This window comes from Lagenorhynchus albirostris, chromosome 11 (assembly GCF_949774975.1).
Source record: "Lagenorhynchus albirostris chromosome 11, mLagAlb1.1, whole genome shotgun sequence".
NCBI classification, from domain to species: Eukaryota; Metazoa; Chordata; class Mammalia; order Artiodactyla; family Delphinidae; genus Lagenorhynchus; species Lagenorhynchus albirostris.
This window is the reverse complement of record NC_083105.1, coordinates 6,352,415-6,371,801: the sequence shown is the minus strand read 5'-3', so window position 1 is coordinate 6,371,801 and position 19,387 is coordinate 6,352,415. Positions and strand designations below refer to the sequence as shown.

Sequence of the window (19,387 nt, the reverse complement as noted above, 5' to 3'; positions counted from 1 at the left end):
CCCAGTCCCCCAAGCGTTTGTACTCCACCGCGTGTCCAGGGCCGACCTGCCTCACCCCCGGTCTTGGAGGCTCCTGGCCTTTGTAAACAGACGTGGCAAGTGCTTGGAGGAGCAGTTTAATCGGTCAGGGAAGCCAGCGACAGCTGGGAGAAGACGGGGCGATTAATATTTACAGTTGCTAAAGAGAATTCTCCTAAAGTACCCACAAATAGAAGTATATATATCTTTATCTTTAGATTCATGTACACATAGTACTTAATTAGATGCTCTATCACGGGAAAGCAGAAATCTACAGTTTCCTCTCCCAGCACCTCTTTTCTGTCCCATCACAGAATCCTGAGAGCCCAGCCGCACTCGCCCGTGTCCTGGGCCCACGGCCAGAGGAGCTGGCGGGTGTGGACACCCTGCCGGCATCGACACTGGCTTATCACAGCCCCCAGATGAGCCTTCACCACCCCTGCTTCCACGGCCTGGCCTCCTGTCTTGGATTCTGCCTCTGAGAGCCCCCCTGAGACATGGCAGCCATGCCCCTCTCTCCCCTGAAGCACCAGGCAAAGGGCACGTGCAACCTCCAAAGGTCAGCTCTGCCCGGGACCCGCCTGGGTGGTGGCCGAGCGTCCTGGGTCCGGGTGGCGCCCGCTGGTGCCAGCTCAGGAGAGGGCGCTATTGGTGTCCTGGAAGGAGCAAGAAAGGCTGCCTTAAGCAACGTTTTCCCCCGGGGGCGGCATCAGAGGAGTGCAGCCGGGCTGGGGTCTCTGCCTGCATATGTGGTCTCGCCCGCCACGGGCTGGCCAGCGATTCCTGAAGGGCAGACGCCACGGCGATTCCCAAGGCAGCGTGGAGGCCCACGGAGCCGCCTTTAGCTTCGACTGTGGAGGGGAGGAGCTCTCTCCTCCCCGGGTAGCCGGCACCCCAAGCAGGGCAGCTGCACCAGTGTTATTTGTAGGGTCGCAGGAACCGGGACACCTTGGAGCGCAGCAGTTTGATGAAGGACCGTGGGAACATCTCCTTGGACTCCTGGGCTGTGTACTTGAAGTAGTTCTGGGGATGCGCCAACACGTCGAAGAGGGCCTTGATCAGCTTCTTGTCCTGCAAGACACGTGAGGCCCGGGTGAGGGGCCTGGGGCCAGGCTGGAGGGCCCTGGCCGCTCGCCTCTGCGATGCCCGGTGCCCTGGAGGGGCCTGAGGGTGTCTGCAGGGATGGCGGAAGGGGGAAGAGGCTGGGCTGGCTGGTGTGTTTCAGGACCCTACAGACTCTTTGCCACGAATAGCTTTTCGGTTTTAATAGCCTAATTGGTTTTTTAATAGTCTATTCGTTTTAACTCTTGGAGTTCCAGTCACATTTTATCTTAAAAGGGTGCGCTGCAAAAACACAACAGCCAACCCCCCCAGGTTGAAAACCAGAGCACACGGAGTAGACAGCAAGGCTTTGGAGGCCGATAGGCCGGACTGGAAACCGCAGCTGCACCATCTCCTCCCTAGTGCCTTAGCCCTGGGAAAACGGCCCTGCTGCTCTGAACTTGAATTATTCATCTGAATGACGGGGTGATGACCCCTCCTCTTAGGGCTGGGCGGAAGAGGAAATGGAGGCTTGAGAGCCAAGAGCCTGGCCCAGGGGTGCTCGGCACAGGTGTGCCGCGAGGGTCCAGGCGGCCCACGCTCAGGGGCCGTCACTCACCAGCTGGGCACCCTCTCAGAGCCCAGCGTCATCATCTGTAAAGTGGGGCAATGCCACCCTGGAGGAGAACCTCCAGTGACCGGCAGCCACCGCACCGCATGCTTCCTGCCCCACGAGCTCATCGTCTCAAGCGGCCGTCTTGGGGTGTGACTCGTCCCGGCGTGTGTGAGCGGGCACACGCACGCACACGTGCACGCGCGCACACACACACACTCCCTCTCCCATGTGTACACATGCGCCCATGCCCTTGGAGACACTGGTGGAGCTCCTCCCATGTGCTGGGCGCAGTGCCTGGTGCCGGGGAGAGTGCTGAGGGGGCAGCCCTGTGGTTCCTTCCCCATGCGGGGGGGACGGGGCCCAAATAATCACAGGACAGACCTAAACTGCAGGCCTGACGGCCAAGAAGGGGGGCCACCTGGGGCCCTCAGAGCGCAACCTGGCTTGGGAGGCCCAGAGGATAGGACGCCTGGGCTGAGAGCAGCAGGGACGGGAGGACGTCCACTGAGGAGAGGATGGGGCGAGCGTTCCTGGGAGGCCGTGGCCAGTGAGGTGGGGAGCGGAGGCCTGAGAGCCGCCGTGGAGGCAGCTGGTAGCTGTGCCAGGCTGGGCCTCGCTGGCCAAGGCTTGGTCCTAAGAGATGGGAACACTTCTAGCTCTGAAAAGATGCTCCCAGCTGCAGGGTGGAGCTGAGGACAGAGGGCCGGGGCGAGGACGAGAGAGTCGGGCACTGTCAACAGGACAGAGTCGGAGAGGCCAGGACGACCCTCTGGTTCCCACTAAACAGACAGGTGCCTGAGGAGGGCGACGAGGGGCTTCGTGCCCCGAGACCCCCAGGTCTCATCCGGGTAGGGCAGCAGGGGGCAAACCTCTTGGCTTACAAACTGCCTACTGTGTGCAGGAGTGCTCCAGGCCTGGGCTCGGAGACTCTGTGAGCCATCCCAGTTTCTCAGACGCGAGGCGGGGCTCAGACAGCTTGCCTCAGACACCCAGTTGGGAGGTGGCAGCTGGAGCAGAAGTTAGCAAGGGACTGGCCGGCCCCGCTCTTACCCTCCACGCCACCCTTGGCTCCCAGGCAGGGGGTGCTGTCTGCCCAGGGCTGGGCCGGGGCCAGAGCCCAAGCCGATCCCTGAGTCTGGCTCCTCACGGTGACAACCTGGGCCCTGACCCGGCCTGTGCCCGCCGTGTGACGGCCACAGCCCCCAGATGACTAGGTGGCTTTACTTCTCAGGACGTGGCGGGATGAGGAGGGAGTGAGTCCCAGAGGCAGCGGAGGATTCTCCTGATTTTAAGAGACCACGCTGTCGAGCTCTCCCCATTTCACAGATGAGGAAAGTGAGGCCAAGAGCTCACAAGGAACCTGCCCACGGGCACGTCAGCAGGTCCTGGGCTAGAAGGACACATGCACTGGACCAGCCCTGCCCCTGGCCGCCTGCTCCCATCACCTTCTCTTCTCCTGTTATCACTCTCCTCTCCTCACTTCTGTGCAGGGCTGGGGTTGGGGCTGGGGGCAGGGATGGCCCTGGATCATCACAGGCCACCATCGCAGGATTATATGATCCCTTCCCACAGGGAAGCTCACTCACTTTCAAAATTTCCTGGTGATTCTCCGAGGCGTAGAGCCGTCCATCACGGACGATATCTTCTATTAACTTCTGGTAGTCCTCTGCGAAGGCCGCCGGTGAGGAAGGGAGGAAGGTGAGGGTAGAGGCTGAAGGCGAAAGTCCCTCCTGCCTCCTGCTCCCATTAGCCTCGGCCCTCCCCCAGGGCTTCAGACTGCGTGCCTTTGTCTCCTCCACCCACACTGGTCTCCTCCAGGTTTGATTAGCTAGAAAACCCCTATACAACCCTCAAAACCCTGCTTGGGTAGCACCTCCCTCTGAGGCCCACAGACACCACTAATAGCTCCCTCATCTGCACCACCCTGTCCCCCTTATGGGCCTGTCTGGACCCCACAGTCCCCCAAGGCTGGAGCTCCCTGAGGCCGGGGAGGTGTGATTTGTTTCTGTGTCCCCAGGGCCAGCCTGGGTGCGCAGTGGGGCCACACTCACCGTCGTAGGTGACATAAGGTACTTGGAACCCTTTGCCGCTGTTGCCTTCATTGGATTTGAACTGGATCCAGAGCTTCCTGGAGCGGGAGGTGAAGGCGATGGGCCTCTCGTAGGTCTGGCAGGTCTCATAGGTGGTGATAGAGGTGGGTGAGGCTGGGGGCGGGGCAGGGGGCGGAGGCACGTCATGGTTGAGCTGCCCCAGATCCACAGCTCCTTACCCGGTCCCTGACCTCCTGCCACAGGCCTCTGGCCTCCCCACTCAGTCAGCCATCCAGCACCCACAGCACCCAGTCCCCCAAACACTCCAGCTCTCCAGTCCCCGCACTTGTTCCCTCGGCCCCAAACGCCCTTCCCGACCCTCAGCCCCAGTTCCTACTGGTCCCTCTGAGACAAGTTTCTGTGCCTCCTCCTCCAGGAAGCCTCCCTGACTGTTCCACCCCCACCCTACTCTGTCTCCTCTCTGCTCTGTGAACACTGTACTACAGCCCTTCTCTATAGGGTTGTCACTGTCTCCCTGCCAACTGCTCCTCAAGGACAGGGCTCACACCTGCACCCAGCACAGAGCCAGGGCTTGGGTGGAGGGTCAGTCTCCTCTCCCGGTGAGCAGATGAACAAGGGTGAGCCTGCTGACCCCTGGGGTGCCAGGGGCTGTCCAAAGGGTGCCCCACTTCCTCACTGCTCCCTGGGGGAGCTTTCCTGAGGTGTCCTCGAGGTGGGAGAGGCCGGCCTCCCTAGAGCTCAGCTCTGTGGACAGACAGTGGAGGGGAAGATGTGGACTAGGGAGGCTGGGGATGGGAATGGGTGGGGGATGGTCCTGGGCTGGGCTCTGACTGGCTGTAGGACCCTGGCCGGGTACCTTGCCCTTCTTGGCCTCCCAGGCCGCCCATTCACACACTGGGGGCCATTTCCTGCTCATCAGCTGCACTGAGTGGGCGGTGCAGGCGCCTGGTAACAATGCAGCACACAGTGGACAAGGCCCTCCCCCCTCCCCCGCCCCCCCCCACTCTCCTGCTCCTCTGGCTGGTCTCTGTGTATCAGACACATCCCAGGCCCCGGTGGGCGGACACATTTTTGTGTCTGTCTCGTTCCCCTCCTTCTTCCCTAACATTCTGACCTGGGGCTTGCTCCCTGGGGGCACTGTGGCCTTACCACAGCAGCGAGGTCCCCAGCCGAGGCACAGGCCATAAGGGGTTCTACCCAGTCCCTGGGGGGTCTCAGGGATCCCCACCTTTCTCGCTGCCGTGGCCATTTGGGCACGCGCTTGTCCCCACTCACAGCTGAGGGGCTGGCCCATCGCTCAAAGTCTCACCCGGAGCCCCCATGGGGGTGGGGAGCGGGGAGGCTGCAGCTCACAGAGCGGGGGAGCGGCGCCCTGTGTGAGTGCACAGGCTGGCCCTTCACCACCCCTCCAAGCACAGAGGGGGGAAGAGGCCCTGCGGGGCAGGGGGTGCTCCTGGGGGCTCACCCTGGGCGGTGTGACGGGATGCGGGAGAAATGGGATGAGAGACAGGCTTGTGGTCAGCATCGAGACCACACCTGACCAGGTCCTGATTCCCACACTTAGGACACACCCTAAGCTCTCCGGACCTTTCCACACAGCTCTGGAAAGCCCAGCCCCTGCGGTCGGAGGTGAGTGCCCCGCGGAGCTGTGCCGCGGGGGAGGGGTGGGCGTGTGGTTGAGGCCTCCCCCCTGGACGGCACGTACCGCTCTTCCTCATGACCAGGACGTCGCCACACCCGTCCTCGATGGGCAGGAAGATCTCGGGGACCACGATGAGGATCCTGCGCTTGGGGGGCGGCGAAATGTGCCACACGCACTCGGCATTGGCCGGGTAGTCGCCAGGGTAGTTGGGGGACTCGATGTAGCCCGTGTAGTCGCCAAGCTCGCCGCCGCAGTGCTGGTCTGTGGGCACCACGGCCCGTGCCCTGGTCAGGCCCGGCTGGCCCTCAGGGCAGGGCTGGTAGGTGCTCCGCCCCCTCTTTGGCCCCCCTCTACCCGGTCCTCCCCGCCAGCAGGCCAGGCTCCAGGCCGGTCTTCCCTCGGGGACCCCTCAGCAGGGGGCGGGTCCCCGTTCCGTGTTGGTTCTCGGAGGCCCAGCCCCGGGTGCCTCCTTCCTGGGCTGCCTCACCTGGACCTCTGCAGCCGGGCCTTGTCCTGGCCTCCTGCCTGGAGCTGCTCGCCCCCCCGGCAGGCGCGTCCATGCCCCCGCCGCTGCCAGCTCCCCGCCAGCCCGTGCTCCCCTCCGTGTCTCAGCCGAGGCCAAGTGTGCCCCAACGTCCCCTTTCTCTCCACTCACTCGTCTGTGCAACCCTTTGTTCACATCCCCTGAGTGCCCCCCAGGTGCCAGGTGTGGCCCTCCCCAGGGAGCAGGCAGGCTCAGGGACCAGCAGGAGACATGCTTCCCCACCTTTGCAAGTCTAGCTAAGCCGTGCATCCTCAAAGAGGCCAAACGTGACTTTTTTATGAGCGAAACGGTTCCTAGCTTAACTGCATAAAGGAAGTTATGCAAAGGAAACTGAGTGTAAATACTAAATACACGTAATTTTCTCACACATTTTCATTTAAAGACCTCCTCACATCAAAATTTCTGGGAAACATTTCATTTTCACCTTATCATTCCAGACGCTTCCCTCCCACTTTTCCCCCACTTTTGCTCATTAGGACGTTTAAACACTTAAAACCCTGCCTACGCTGAGCTGCCTGCCGCAGGAGGCCGCGAGCCCAGCGGGGGCAGCCCGGGCAGAGGGGACGGCGTCCACGTCGAGGATTAAATCTCCTTCACGGGCCATTAGGCTGTTCCAAACATGACCAGCAGCCCAGGAAAGGAGTCACTGGCTGGAAAGTGATTAGGGAAAGGGTAAAATACCAGAACGTATGCCCTAAAGGGCTCCGAAAAGTGAATGAGAAATCCCTAAAGACAGCACCCTCTGGGTTAGGCCCAGATGACTTGCTGGTGAGGGGCTCGGAGATCTATTTCCCAGATTGTCTTACGCTGCCACGTTTCTTTTGGCTAAAACGGGGCTTCCTACAGACACAGGGCGGCCGTCTGGTCTCCCTCTTCCTCCTGCACCCTTGGTACACCCTGACCATCCTGCGCCTTCAGAACTGCAGGGTCTGGCGCGGGCAGCTGCCCCACAAGCCTCCTTGGCATGGGCCCTGACTCTTCCCTCCACAGACCCAGAGCCTGGAGTGGGGCCTGGCCCGGCACTGAGGCGCAGGTGAGACACGGGAACTGATGAACGACGGCGCGATCAGGTCGCTCCGTGGAGCGCAGGGGGCTGGCCAAGCCGGCCGCACCTTCCACACCACAGGGTGTCCCACCGAGTGCATGTGCAGATGTGACGGGCCACGGAGGAGTCACCGGCCTCCCGGTCTGTGTCACCGCGGACACGACCTGAAGTCAGGACTCACCCTGCCCTCACAGCCTGCCCCCAGTCCCCTCCCGGCACCCGCAGCTCCTCGGCCGTGGGAAAAGCAGCACCTACTTTTGCAGTGTGTGACGTTGGTGGAGCCGTCGAAGTCTGTGCTGGTGTTGCCAGGACAGGTGATGCAGTGGTTCTGGCCAAACTCGGGCTGGTAGGTGCCGACAGGGCAGCGGATGCACCGGTGGGTGGTGGTATTGTAGTGGTGGCCGGGGGAGCAGTGCACTGTGGTGGGGGGGGACCGGTGGGAAAGGGCAGGCGGCATTCTCCCCGGGACTCCCTGCCCTTGAGGGCTGACTCAGCACAGAGTTCAAGGCCCCTCCCCATTGCCCGGTAACCTTCCACCACCCACGCCCAGTCCCTGAGTGGCCGACCCATCTGCTCCCTGCCCCTGCCCGCAACAGTGCAGGGTGTGCCGTGGACCACGGGTTCTGAGCAGCGAGCCAGGCCGACAGAGCCCTGCCCTGGGGCCAACATCGTACTCCGGCTGCGTGGGATGCCCGTCTGTCCCTCCACTGGGGATAATAAACGGAAAGTGAGATGCCGTAGGGCCGGCTGTGGAGGGAGGCGAGGGAAGGCGGCATCGAGGGGACCGACGTGGAGACCCGAGGAGTGCGGAGCTGGCCCGGAGGTGGGCCGTGTCTGTGCCAACTGTGGCCGGAGCAGAGGTCAGGGGCCACGGTGAGCGCTGGGCTTTCCTCTGAGAGAGGAAGGCCACCTGGAGCTGCCCCGTGTCCCCGGCTGCCGCACTGGGAGTGGGCTCTGGGGGAGGGGGGAGCGGAGGCCCAGGCAGGCCAGGGCCATCGGGGAGGGGTGGCGGTGGCCTGGGTCAGGGTCACTCTGCGTCTGTTTATTTTTTATTTTATTTTATTTTTGGCTGTGCTGCGTGGCATGCAGGATCTTAGTTCCCCGACCAGGGATCGAACCCGTGTCCCTGGCAGTGGGAGTGCGGAGTCTTAACCACTGGACCGCCAGGGAAGGTGCAGTCGGGCTGTTTAGAAGCTAGAGCTGCAGGGGCTGCGGACAGACTGGGTGTGAGGTGAGGGGGAAAGAGCACTTAGAGTGACGCCAAGGCTCCCGTGAGCACCTGGCAGGAAGAGCCGCCATGCACCAGAGGGGAGCCTGGACCTGTGGAATCTGAGATGCTTGTTAGGTACGATGTGGAGCTGTGGCCTGGCGGGAGGGCAGAGTCCAGTTCAGGGGAGAGGCTGGACGGGAAACAAGCTGGCGGCACCCGTGCAGAGATGCTACCGAAAGCGAGCAGATGAGTTTATCCAGACTCAAGAGCAGCGCGTGCAAGGGGCCTGGGATGGCCCAGCACTTGGGGGCGGGGCTGCGGGAGGCTGAGCGGGGCCTGGGGCCCAGGCGGAGAAGCGGCAGGAAGAGCGCCCCAAGGGGGCCACGTCCCAGTCTCGGGAGACGCGGACAGAACTGACTTGGGCTCCAGCAACTCAGGGACCCTGTGGGCTGCCTTGACGGGAGCAAACGCTGGGCGGGCGTAGTGCGGTGACAGTTGGACTGGCTGGCGGGGATTCGGAGAGAATGACAGGAGAGGAAGTGGAGTCCAGACACTCCTTCTGCGAGGCTAACGGTAAAGGGGGGAAAACCCGGCAGGAGCCAGGGGGAGGTGGGCTGGAGAGCTGGGGAAGGTTCAGATCTGTATGTCGGGCCATCAGCAGGTGGGGAGGACTGTCCCTCTGTGGAGAGTCGAGCCTGGGGCGGCCTCTGTGGAGGGGAGGAGGGGCCGCACTGCAGGGCCCCGGCAGCCCTGACGACCTCTGACCTCTGACCTCACCCCACTGCCCCTCCTCACCTTCCTCCCCTCCCAACCTTCCTCCCAGTGCAGCTCAAAGCCTCCCCAGCGTCTTGAGGAGCTGGCGGCTGGGGGCTCAGAGCTCCGGGCTGGAGCCTCAGCGCCTGCCTGGCTCTCTCATCCGAGCCCTCAGGCAGGCCTGTGCTGGACCCCCGCCGTCCCTGTCCTCGTGTGCAGCACAGAGCTCGTCACCAGCGTCCACTGCTTGAGGCTCCAGGCTCCTCCTCTGACCGTGGAGGTTTGCCAGGGCAGGAAATGAGGGGCATCCAGGGAAACTGACCCTGAGCGGAGGGGTGGGTGGGGAGTCCTCACCTTTGGCCTCACAGTCTTGGAAGGCGGCTGTGCCCTCGTGCTTGGTGAGCAGTCCCCCTCCGCAGGGGAAGCAGCCCGTGCGCCCAGGTTCAGGCTGGTACGTGCCCACGGGGCAGGCCTGGCAGGGCCGGAAGCCGTCGGTGGAGAAGAAGCCTGGAGAGCACTGGCCTGCAAGTCAGAGGTCACGGCTCAGGCTCTGGGGCGGGGCGCCTCGGTCCAGGCGCGGCGCTCAGCTCAGCCCTCGCCTGTCCTGGGAAAGGCACCAAGGCACCGGGGCGGGGGGTCGTGGGGGAGGAGTGCCCTGTGTGGTCTTGGTCAGGCCTGGCTTTTCTCCTCCCACCAGCTAGAAGGGCCGTGGGCTGAGAAGTGGCCTTGCTCCAGAGCTGAGAAGTGTGGACACCACATGTGGAGGTGGGAGGTCATGGAGGCCATTTATTTAGGGGGTTCTGCCCAGGGGGCGGGCCACACTGTCTTCACATGAGGACCTGGGGCTCTTAAGCTCCAGGCTGATGCTGCCTTGTCTATCTGCCTGGCTGGGCCTGAGCGGAGGGAGGGGGGTTCTGTGAGGTCCCTAGGGCACAGCTGGGACAAAGGGAGGAGACAACACGTTCTAGCAAGATGTCAGGATGTAGAGGGTATTCCGGCGCTGAGCAAGGCATGGGTTTAGTGCCCTGGAATTCTCTGCTCCCCCAGTGGCCTCTCTGACAGGTACTACCTCCCCTGGGGCACAGACCACACTCTCCTGGAGGGGACAGGGGCCAGCCTGCAGGGACTCAGGGCTGGGTTCTGATCTCTTGTGTCCCCCAGAGAAGGCTGGAGGTCTCCGCCACCCTAAGGGTCCCACTCCCCAGCACACCTTTCCCCATCCATTCTCTTGGGTGAGCCCCACAATGGCCCGGGAAGGGAGGCTGATGGGGGGAAGGCTACAAGCCCATTTCACAGATGAGGTTAAGTGGGGTAAGTAAATGGAAAAGCTCTTTGCAAACCAAATTGTGCTCGGTAAGTTGAAAAAGGGCCCTGCAAACCACCCACAGGCCAGCTGTAAAGGTCTCTGTGTAGAGCACAGTTCTCCCCAAGTATCTGGCCGCACTCCACAAAGCTTCCGACAATGATGGGTGCCCCGTGACGTGTCACGTGTTTGGTCAACTATAAAGCACTACGTACCTCCGCTATAAGCGGACCTGTAAATGAGCAAGCGGTAAACTGTAAAGTCCTTTCCAACCTGCATGGTGCAGTTTTAAAGGGCACCAAGTGCAGCCCAGCGCCGGCTCACCGCCGTGCACTCTGACACATGACGCACTTTGTAAGTGCAGCTGCGTGGAAGTCCTGACAGGTCCTGGAAACGGCAAAGAGCTTTACAAAAGACCACAAGCACCCGGGCCTTTGCCTTGGGAACCTAGGTGGAGACAGGAGGTGCCCTGTTCCTCCACCCCCGGCCGCTCTTTGCAGGGAGGGCCCCTACTCGCCTCCACACTCGGATACGTTGCGGGCACCAGCCAGGCCGAGCCCGTCGCTGCTGGGGCACGGCGTGCAGCTGAGCTGGCCGTTCCCGTCCTGGTAGGTCCCCGGCGTGCACGGCACACACTGGCCTGGCTCTCCGCTGAAGTAGGTGCCAGGCCCGCAGGTCACTGCGGAGGCAACGTGGAGAGACTGCTGGGGGCAGAGGTGGGGAGATGCAGCCAGGCGGTCTGGCCGTCTGTCTGCTGGTGCCTCAAGCCCAGGCTCTGCCCTTCCACATAGGCCCAGCTCTCGCCCTTGTGGCTCCAGGGGCACAGAGGGGCCCAGACCCAGCCCAGAGGGGCCAGGCGGTGGTCATCTGTGAGGACCCTGTCCTGGTCTCATGCGCCCTCCTGGATGCTGCCACTCAGGGTCCCCTGCAGACCCCTCGCCTCAGCCCTCTCGTAAGTGTCTCTGCAGGGACTTTCGTCCCCTCTCTGCTCCACATGCTGCCCTCCAGCCCTGGGCCCTCGGCCTGTGTACCAACGGCCTCCTAGATGCCCCACAGTCAACTTCATCCAAACCACGCTCCCCCGCCGGCTCCCCCTTCCTTCCCCGTGAGGCGGAGCTGGCACCTGAGGACGTGGGGCTCAGGTGCAGAGGGGCTGGGGGAGTGACAGGGGCCTGGGGGCTGAGGATACAGAGATGCTGGGCTGAGGAGAGCCAGTGTGGTTGGCTGCATTGACCACGTAAGCAAAACTGATGAGTAAGTAAGGGAACTGACGGAGAAAATAAGTTAAGGAGAAAGGGAGCTGAATGCCTCATGGGACAAGATATTTAGAAACATGGAAAAAAAACATGGAAAAAAAAGTTAGAACGAATACTGAGGTACTGAATTGGAGGTACTGGTATGAACTCATGGTTTTATAAGACACACACACACACACACACACACACACACAGAGCTACAGGAATAGCATAGGTACATAGGTCTCCAGGTAATATATGCGTACCTATACTTTCTAGTTCTGTCCAATGAGAGGGCAGTGACACTCCAGTAGCAATGAGTACCTCAGCTCTCGCTTTCTACACACTCTCCTCCTCTAAAAGGAACAGGGGTCCTTGGAGTTTTGGCTGATTCCAAGGCAGGGGAAGCACAAGCTGAGTCTGAAACGTCTTTAGTGCCGGACACTCAGTGAGTGACGGAGCCGCGTCAAAGGACACAGGGGCCGAGCTGATGGGGCGCCCACTGGCTGAAGCGGGGGTGATCTGAGCACCGAACTAAGCCACGTTAGGAGTGGATTACAAGCCAGTGAGGAATCTGTGAGTCCACACTGACATAAATGCATAGGTATATAGATACATGCCAACATGTGGGAGAAGGGAAAGCTCTCTCTTGCACTAGAATGCTAATAAATGTAGGAGGGATGATAGAAGTAGAGAACACGGCTTGGCAGCAAGGGTAGAGGTGGCTAATTTGGCGGCTGTCAGCGAGTGGATGGTAGTTTGATGGGGAGCGGGGTGTCGTGCACACTCCAGTACATCCCCACGAAATCCTAATCGATTGCAGAGGGAAAATGGTGAATTAAGGTGGAGGAACCAGTGGTGGACCAGGGCAATACCCTGTGCCTCCTGACGGGGGCGCTGAAGAGCAGACGTGGAGCGCGGTTTTCCTGCCAAGAACGCAGGCCCTGAGTCTGGTCACCAGGAAACACCGGACGCAGCTGAGGGTCACCTTACAGAACTTAGGGCCAGCCGGGGGCAGGACAGGAGAGGCAGGGGAAGAGCCAGGAACTGCTCCAGATGAAGGATTCTGGAGACATGACCACTAAACACAACGCGGAGAGGAAAGGGATGCTGTCGGAAGAGTTGGAATTTAGCAGGTGACGTAAAGGCACACAAGCGCGCCACACGCACGGGAAAGCGTGACGGCGCGAATGCTGTCAGACATCGCAGTGGGGGGATCTGCGTGAAGAAAATACGCAAGTTCTTTGTTCTGTCTAGCAGTGTTTCTGAAAGTTTGAAACTTTCAGATTAAAAATAAGTGATTAAAAATAAAAGAATGACATCCCCGAGTCCCTCCCCCTCCGCCCTTGCGGGGAAACGGCGCTGTGCCCACTCCACCGCCCCTCCCCCCACTCCTAAATCCCACCTCCTCTCCAGCGGCTCCCAGCTTGTGTCTCCGGCCCAGGCTACACTCTGTGCTCCAGATCTGTGGCTCCAACCTAGTCAGCGCCTTCACCAGGACGACTCAACGAGCGTCTCAGACTAACAAGGACAGCTGGGACCCCCGCCTCCGCCAGCCCCCTCCCCCAAGTTTCTCCCAGATCTGAAAACAATGCCATCTCTGCCCAAGTGGCCGGAACCCTTGGAGTTGTCCTTGAAGCCTCCTCCCTCACCTCCCTCTCCAAAGCGTGCTCTCAATTTCTCTCTTCCTTGTCCGCCTCTCCTGCTGCCCCTGGTTCCAGGCTCTACCAACTCTGGCTAGGTCTCCGCTCTGCTGCCGCCCCCCACTTGGCCTTCCCACGGCAGAGGGCGAATGAGGCTGCTGCCAGCTCAGCTGCTGCCAGCTCAGCTCAGTACTTCCCAGCGCGCTCAGGGCAGCACTGGGGCCAGCAAGCCCTCATCTGGCCTGTGGATACGCTCACCCGGTGGCTGCCTGCCTTCTCTCCCACGTAACCGTCAACCCCACTAGAACCAGGACTCTGTCAAGTTCACCTCTGAGCCACCGGGGGCTGTCTCTAAACCCGTCGCCTCTGGATGGGGGCCGGTCAGGTCCCCAGCCTCGTTCACTGGACCTGGCCGCCCTGCCCACGGCCCCTGCAGTGGCCTGGCCTTCCCTGCGCCTGGCAGCACCACCCCCGCCCCGCCAGGGGGCCCTCAGCCTCCAGGGCATCTTCACTCTGCTCCCCCTCTGCCCTCAGCTCCCACACGCCTCCGTTGGGAAGGCTTGTCGAGCCACACGGACTGGTCCCATGCCCCTCACACCCCTCGGCTGGGGCCTTGCTGTCCCGCCCCTCCTCAGGACCGCGGGCAGGGTCACACGTACACTCGGTCCCGGCGCCAGGGGAACGCTCTTTAATGCCAGCCGTCATGTCTAAGTGCCGCGGCGCTTCTCCCCGGCAGGCCTCCTCGTCTCCCCGTCCTGGCCTGACGTGTCTGTCTCCCGTGGGCTCTTTACCTGGGCCCACACGGAAGGAAGGACAGGGAAAGTCCGCAGGGCGACACTGGAGTGGCTGAGGGCAGGGACTCACCGCATTTGCCGTCCTGCAGCACCTGGCCTGTGCCACACGTCCCCTGGCCCTCCAGGGCCTTGGCCGGCCGCTGGGCCACCTCGTACTCAGTGCCTGCGACCTGGACGGAGAAGTGCTGCCGGCTGACGGACTTGCGCAGAGTCTTGACGGCGGCCTGCAGGCTCTGCTCCACTCGCCTCCGCACACACTCGGCCTCGCAGGTGTCTGCAGGGGCGGGCGAGACCCGAGCTCACGACCCCCCGCCCCAACGCTGCGAGCCGTCTCCCCGCCAGGCTGCCCTGCTAGGCGCTGCGCTGGGCCGCGCCTCTGCTCAGAGCCTTCCCGCAGCGGCCCCGGGCCGAGGCGCCCTTGCTGCGAATGTCTGCCAGCAGGAGACTGAGGCTCCAGGAGGCCGAGGCTCCGGGAGGCATGAGCTGCTCAAGGGCGCCGCAGCAGATCTGAGTAGAAGCCCGGCCTCTGCCACTGCAACACGTCCCCTGCCCAGGGCACAGCTCACCTCAGCTCTCACTTACAGCCCAGAGGGAACTGCTGGTGTGAAACACGAGCCAGCATCCCACAGGGCCCCTGCTGGAACCTGGCAAAGACAGGTCCTTGGCCCAACGGTCCAAGCCTGGGGAGGCTGCAGGCATGCGCCCTTCCAGGCCCTGGTGAGGGCGTGGAGCAGTGGGGAGAGGCCTGTGGCTGTCACTGCGGGCCCCAGCCCCGCTCCTCTCGCGGCCCCGGGCCTCCTCTTCCACCCTGGGCTGGGTAGCTGCTCTGAGGGCCCGGCCCTGAGCCCTGCCAGGTGCCCCGCCTGCCTGGCTGGCCTCCATCTCCGGTAGCCGTGGCTTGGGTGGGAGCCTGGCTTCATGCCCAGCAGACCTCCCAGTCCTCTGTCCTCGCTGAGGCCCTCAGCACCTCCTGCGGGGACTCCTCACCCACCTGAGGCCTCTTCCATCTTTGTCTCAACCTCGAACTCTGCAGTGATGTGGGTCACCTCCTTGGATGGGGACTTTCGGCCACGGTGTCTCTTCTTGGAGGAGTCACACTTGAGGGTCACAAAGGTCACGTGGCAGTTTTCTGGACAAGGAAGGGGCCACTGTGGCAAAGGTGGCACGGGGCGGGGAGCACGGTCCTACCTCACCCTGCACACAGACTGCTGGTGGCCAGGGTCCCGCCCTGCCTAAGAGTTCATGTGCAGACGGGGAAACTGAGGCTGGAGAAGGCCAGGTCTCAGGAGGGGCCGGGGGGGCTGAGCCAGGCCCTGCACCCAGCCCTCCCGAGGCCATCACACCGCCGCACGTGAGGCACGTTGCGCATCTTCCGTAGCAAAGCCGTGCGGCTCCAGCTCGGGGCCGCTCGGCCCAGGTGAGGCCTGCTGGGTTCCGAGCTTTGTCAGGTTTGAGGAGGAACCCTAAGGTGTTCGGGAATCTTCGTGGAAACAGAGCGGGCATGCATTCCTCCTGGTCCGTTCCCCCAGGCTCTCCCCCAGGCTGGAACACCCTTCTGGGCCGCCCTCATTCTAGAGAGAGCTGCTGAGCGAGCCCGGGGTTCCTCCCGTTTGGACACGACCACGCTGCGCGGAAAGCCCTTGCTCTGGGGGAGCCCATTTAACCCTGAGTGAGGCGGGCCGATGGACCCCAGGGATGCTTTTCCACTCAAATGCTGGCTTTCTTCCCCAGGGACACCACCACTGTCTATGGTCCACCAGGTGTGGCTCCTGGGGCTAAGGGACCACGGGGGTGAGGACGAAGAGAGGCCCCTACCCCTGGAAACCCAGTCCCGCTGGACCCTGGGCTCCCGGCCCCCAGGCCTGGGGACCTCCCCCCGCCCCCCGTGTGGGCGGTGCCAGGGCGGCCCACTCACCCAGCAGCAGCTGCCTCAGGGCCTCCTTTGCCGGCTCCCGGCTTCGGGGCCGGAGGTGGCACTTGGCATCTCGAATCTTGAACCGGGCCTTCTGCCTGATGAGGGTGGCAGGGGCACCTGGGGAAAGTCCAAATCCCCCCAGGTGGCGGCCTCTCCCTTGGGCAGGGAGGTGGTGGGGCCGGGGGCTGCGGAGGGAGTGCCTGAGCGTGAGGGGGCTGCCAGGGGGACAAACCCACTGGGAGCCGTGGGTGGGGACCTCTGCCGCCTTGTTTCTCTCCCTGAAAAAGGTGCAAGGGTGGACGGTGGGGTCCTGCTCGCCCCAGGGGCCATCCAGCCAGCGGTCGGTGGAGGAGGAAGGGCAAGCCTCCTGCCCTCTCCCCCATCACCAGAGCTACTCTATGCGGCTGGTGCTTTCAGGAAAAGGGGCAGCATGGACGAGAGAGGGAAGCAAGGAAGGGAAGGGGATTTGCAATGATACAGATGCCAGAGCCGCTGGGTCCTTCCAAGAGAAGAGCAGACCCTTGGACCAAAGAATCCTATAGTCACAGAAGCTTAGGATTACATCATGTACGTATTAAACATATCGTTGAATCCAGCCTCTTGAATAGGAGAAGCTGCGGAAGCACAACCTCCTGCGGGCAGGGGAGCTGGCTGTGCCCCACAGTGCGTGGCGTGGGCGTGCCTCCAGCGTTCCTGGGGGGCGGTGGGGCGGGCGGGTGGTCTCCCAGGCGAGCTCGGACTCTGGGAGGTTTTAGAACCTTGTGGCCGCAGCAGATGTGACTCCCTTCCCTGAAATGGAATCTGAGATCCATAGACCACTTTAGGGAGCACTTCAGGGTCACTAAACCACTCTGGAACCGTGGCCCAGAGCCGGAAGGGCCCTTCCGTGGTCCACTGCCCTTGGGCTGGGACTCAGCTTACAGCCTGCTTGCTTCTGGGTCCTGGCCCTGCTCTTAGCTCCCTGGCACCCTGAGCCATACTGGGCAGGCCCCAGGCCAGGAGGCCTTCCCTGGGCCATGCCCCTCTGTCTCCCCCTGGCCTGGTGCTGGACGGAAAGTCAAGGGGTCCCGCAGGTGCGTGCGGCGTGGACAGGCCAGGGACTACCTGAGCAGCTGGGCCCGGTGCTGGAGCCGGTGCTGTTGCGTTTCTGTAGCATCTTGCCCTGGAGGCCCGGGACACCGCAGCTCAGGCTGTAGCTGTCGTCTGAGTCTGTAGAGAGGCCAGGGCTGAGGTGGGCCTGGGTGCCCCCCCTTCCAGCACCCGTACATCCTGGGGGCCTCGGAGGGGTCACTGAATGCAATGAAGGTCAGGACTGACCCTCATGTCAGTCCGTTTCTGCTACACGACTACAGGCTAAGTGGCTGGGCAGGAATGCGTCCGCTGCACTTTTGAGAAGGACACTGCGGCCCCCACAGAACCGGACAGCTGCCCAGGGTCACTCAGTGACCAGGGCTGGGGGTCCTCATCCCTAGGTTGGGCTCCTCTCCTGGAGAACAGCAGGGAGCAGAGGCTGGACCCCAGGGAAGGGAGCCCCGCCCCCATGCCATCCCGGGGACAGCCTTGGGTTACCTGGCATGAAGAGCGTGCGGGCCAGGCAGGACAGGGAGCAGATTTCCACACCGCCCACCTTGCTGCAGGACAGCTGGGCCTGGGGTGAGGCCTTGGCCCGAGAAAGGCACTTGCCCGTCTCTGAGGAGAAGGAAGACACAAGAGGGGCTTGAGGGGCCAGGGGTGGCTTTCTGGAGCCGGCAGGGCCCCTGAGCATGGACCAACAGGAACTCCCACCACACGTCCGTCCCCTGGCCAGACCGTCTTGGTGGGAGGGGGCTGGGAGATGGCAGGGTCCACATCCGTTTGGACGTAGGGGGACGCTGGGCCCAGGGAGCGGTTTGCTCCCTTCTCCCTCCAACACCAGTCCAGGATCTCTGTGAGAAGGTCCACTCCCTGTGCCCCGATCCAAGGGCAGGGCTGGATCCTCCAGAGCAGGTGTCCCTGCCCATCTGGGGAAAGGAGTGGCTGAAAATGGCCATGGGCTTCTTGGCAGTGACCAAGCACGGGAGGGTCACCGGGAAGCCCTCTCTGGGGCAGCCCCCAGACACAGCCATTCGGTGTTTGACGATGTCCAGAACTGAGCTCTTCAGAGTTTCTCATGTGGAGTCGCCCCAGGGAACAGGCTGAAACAGGGGCCTTACAGCTGGAATAAGCAATTGCAGTAGGGGAACTGCCAGCCTGGATGATCTTAAACATGTGGCTGAACACTTTCAAGGAAGCGTCTTAAAAGGACACAATCTAGAAATGAAAACAAACTCATGGCCCTCCAGATGAAACATCTGGCCCCCAAACAAACTCAAGACCAAAAGGCCTTGGTTCCCAAAGGATCAAGAAACTATGAACAAAAACACCTGCAGATCATACAAACCAAAAGGGCCGCTGAAGAACCCGTGTTCTCACTGGTTAAGAAACAGAAGGACAGCCATCCCCAACCTTCCAAGGGAGACGTTAGCCCCCAGCAGTTCCCTGTACTTCCTCTGACTTCCTAGAGGGGACTGTCCGCAACTACAGATGGACAGCACAGCTTTCCTGTGCGCGCCCGGCCCTGCACGTGCCCGCACGTCCTTGTGGGGACGTGGGGTATGCAGAGCACTGATGTGTCTTTCCCGGAGCCATTTCTCAGGGCTTTGTTGAGAGCGAGCACCTTCTAGGGATGAGGTAACATCTCCCTGCAGACGAGCAGCCTGGCTTCCGTTCACTACAAAAGCGAGGGGTGAGTTTCCCAAGCTGGGCGTCCTTCAGCCGGGATGCAAATTTCCTGTCTGCGCGTCCTCCTGGGTGGACGGGACCTGGGGGGGGCTGCTGGCTGTGCTGTGAGTTACGAGGCTCTTGGACTCGGACCCGGGGGTCCCACGAGTCCTGCCGGCGCCCACGGAACAGGGGCGAGCTAGCTTACTCAGCTCACGTGCAGAGGAGATCTGACTCTCCGCTGTGTAAACCAGCCATCTCACCACCTTAGGACATCGAAGCCCTCAGAGAAAAGTGTAAAGTCGCCTAAAAAGCAAGAGGGAAGGCCAATCGACTGGCAGTAAGGAAAAAAAGGGGAAAAAAGTACATTTGCCTTATTGCAAGTATATCTGGTCGTGAGAGAATATGCAAGAAGATGAGAAGAAGCAAATGTGAAAAGGGTCAGGGATTTGTAAAAGGCTTGAGGGGACATGAACTTGATTTGCTTTGGTTTATTAAAACCACTCAAGTAAAAACCGTAATTCAAAAGGAGTCATGTACCACAATGTTCATTGCAGCTCTTTACAACAGCCAGGACACGGAAGCAACCTAAGCGCCCATCGACAGATGAATGGATAAAGAAGATGTGGCACATATATACAATGGAATATTACTCAGCCATAAAAGGAAACGAAATTGAGTTATTTGTAGTGAGGTGGATGGACCTAGAGTCTGTCATACAGAGTGAAGTAAGTCAGAAAGAGAAAAACAAATACCATATGCTAACACACATATATGGAATCTAAAAAAAAAAAAAAATCATCATGATGAACCTAGGGGCAGGACGGGAATAAAGACG

At 61.5% G+C, this 19,387-nt stretch overlaps 1 protein-coding gene across 2 annotated transcripts in view; it reads right to left on the bottom strand.

Moving 5' to 3' along the window:
• Positions 1 to 535: 535 nt before the first annotated feature.
• SCUBE1 (signal peptide, CUB domain and EGF like domain containing 1) overlaps positions 536 to 19,387 on the bottom strand; it is a 126,108-nt gene continuing 107,256 nt past the window's right edge. For both annotated transcript variants that reach the window (XM_060164693.1, XM_060164694.1), the window contains 12 exons: positions 17,380 to 17,499; positions 16,915 to 17,019; positions 15,811 to 15,927; positions 14,887 to 15,024; positions 13,966 to 14,169; positions 10,741 to 10,902; positions 9,275 to 9,442; positions 7,213 to 7,374; positions 5,432 to 5,629; positions 3,727 to 3,879; positions 3,262 to 3,341; positions 536 to 1,089 (listed from right to left, as the gene is read on the bottom strand). In XM_060164693.1, coding sequence (XP_060020676.1) covers positions 937 to 1,089; positions 3,262 to 3,341; positions 3,727 to 3,879; positions 5,432 to 5,629; positions 7,213 to 7,374; positions 9,275 to 9,442; positions 10,741 to 10,902; positions 13,966 to 14,169; positions 14,887 to 15,024; positions 15,811 to 15,927; positions 16,915 to 17,019; positions 17,380 to 17,499 — 1,760 coding nt within the window. In that variant the 3' untranslated portion in view covers positions 536 to 936. The remainder of the gene's footprint in view (positions 1,090 to 3,261; positions 3,342 to 3,726; positions 3,880 to 5,431; positions 5,630 to 7,212; positions 7,375 to 9,274; positions 9,443 to 10,740; positions 10,903 to 13,965; positions 14,170 to 14,886; positions 15,025 to 15,810; positions 15,928 to 16,914; positions 17,020 to 17,379; positions 17,500 to 19,387) is intronic.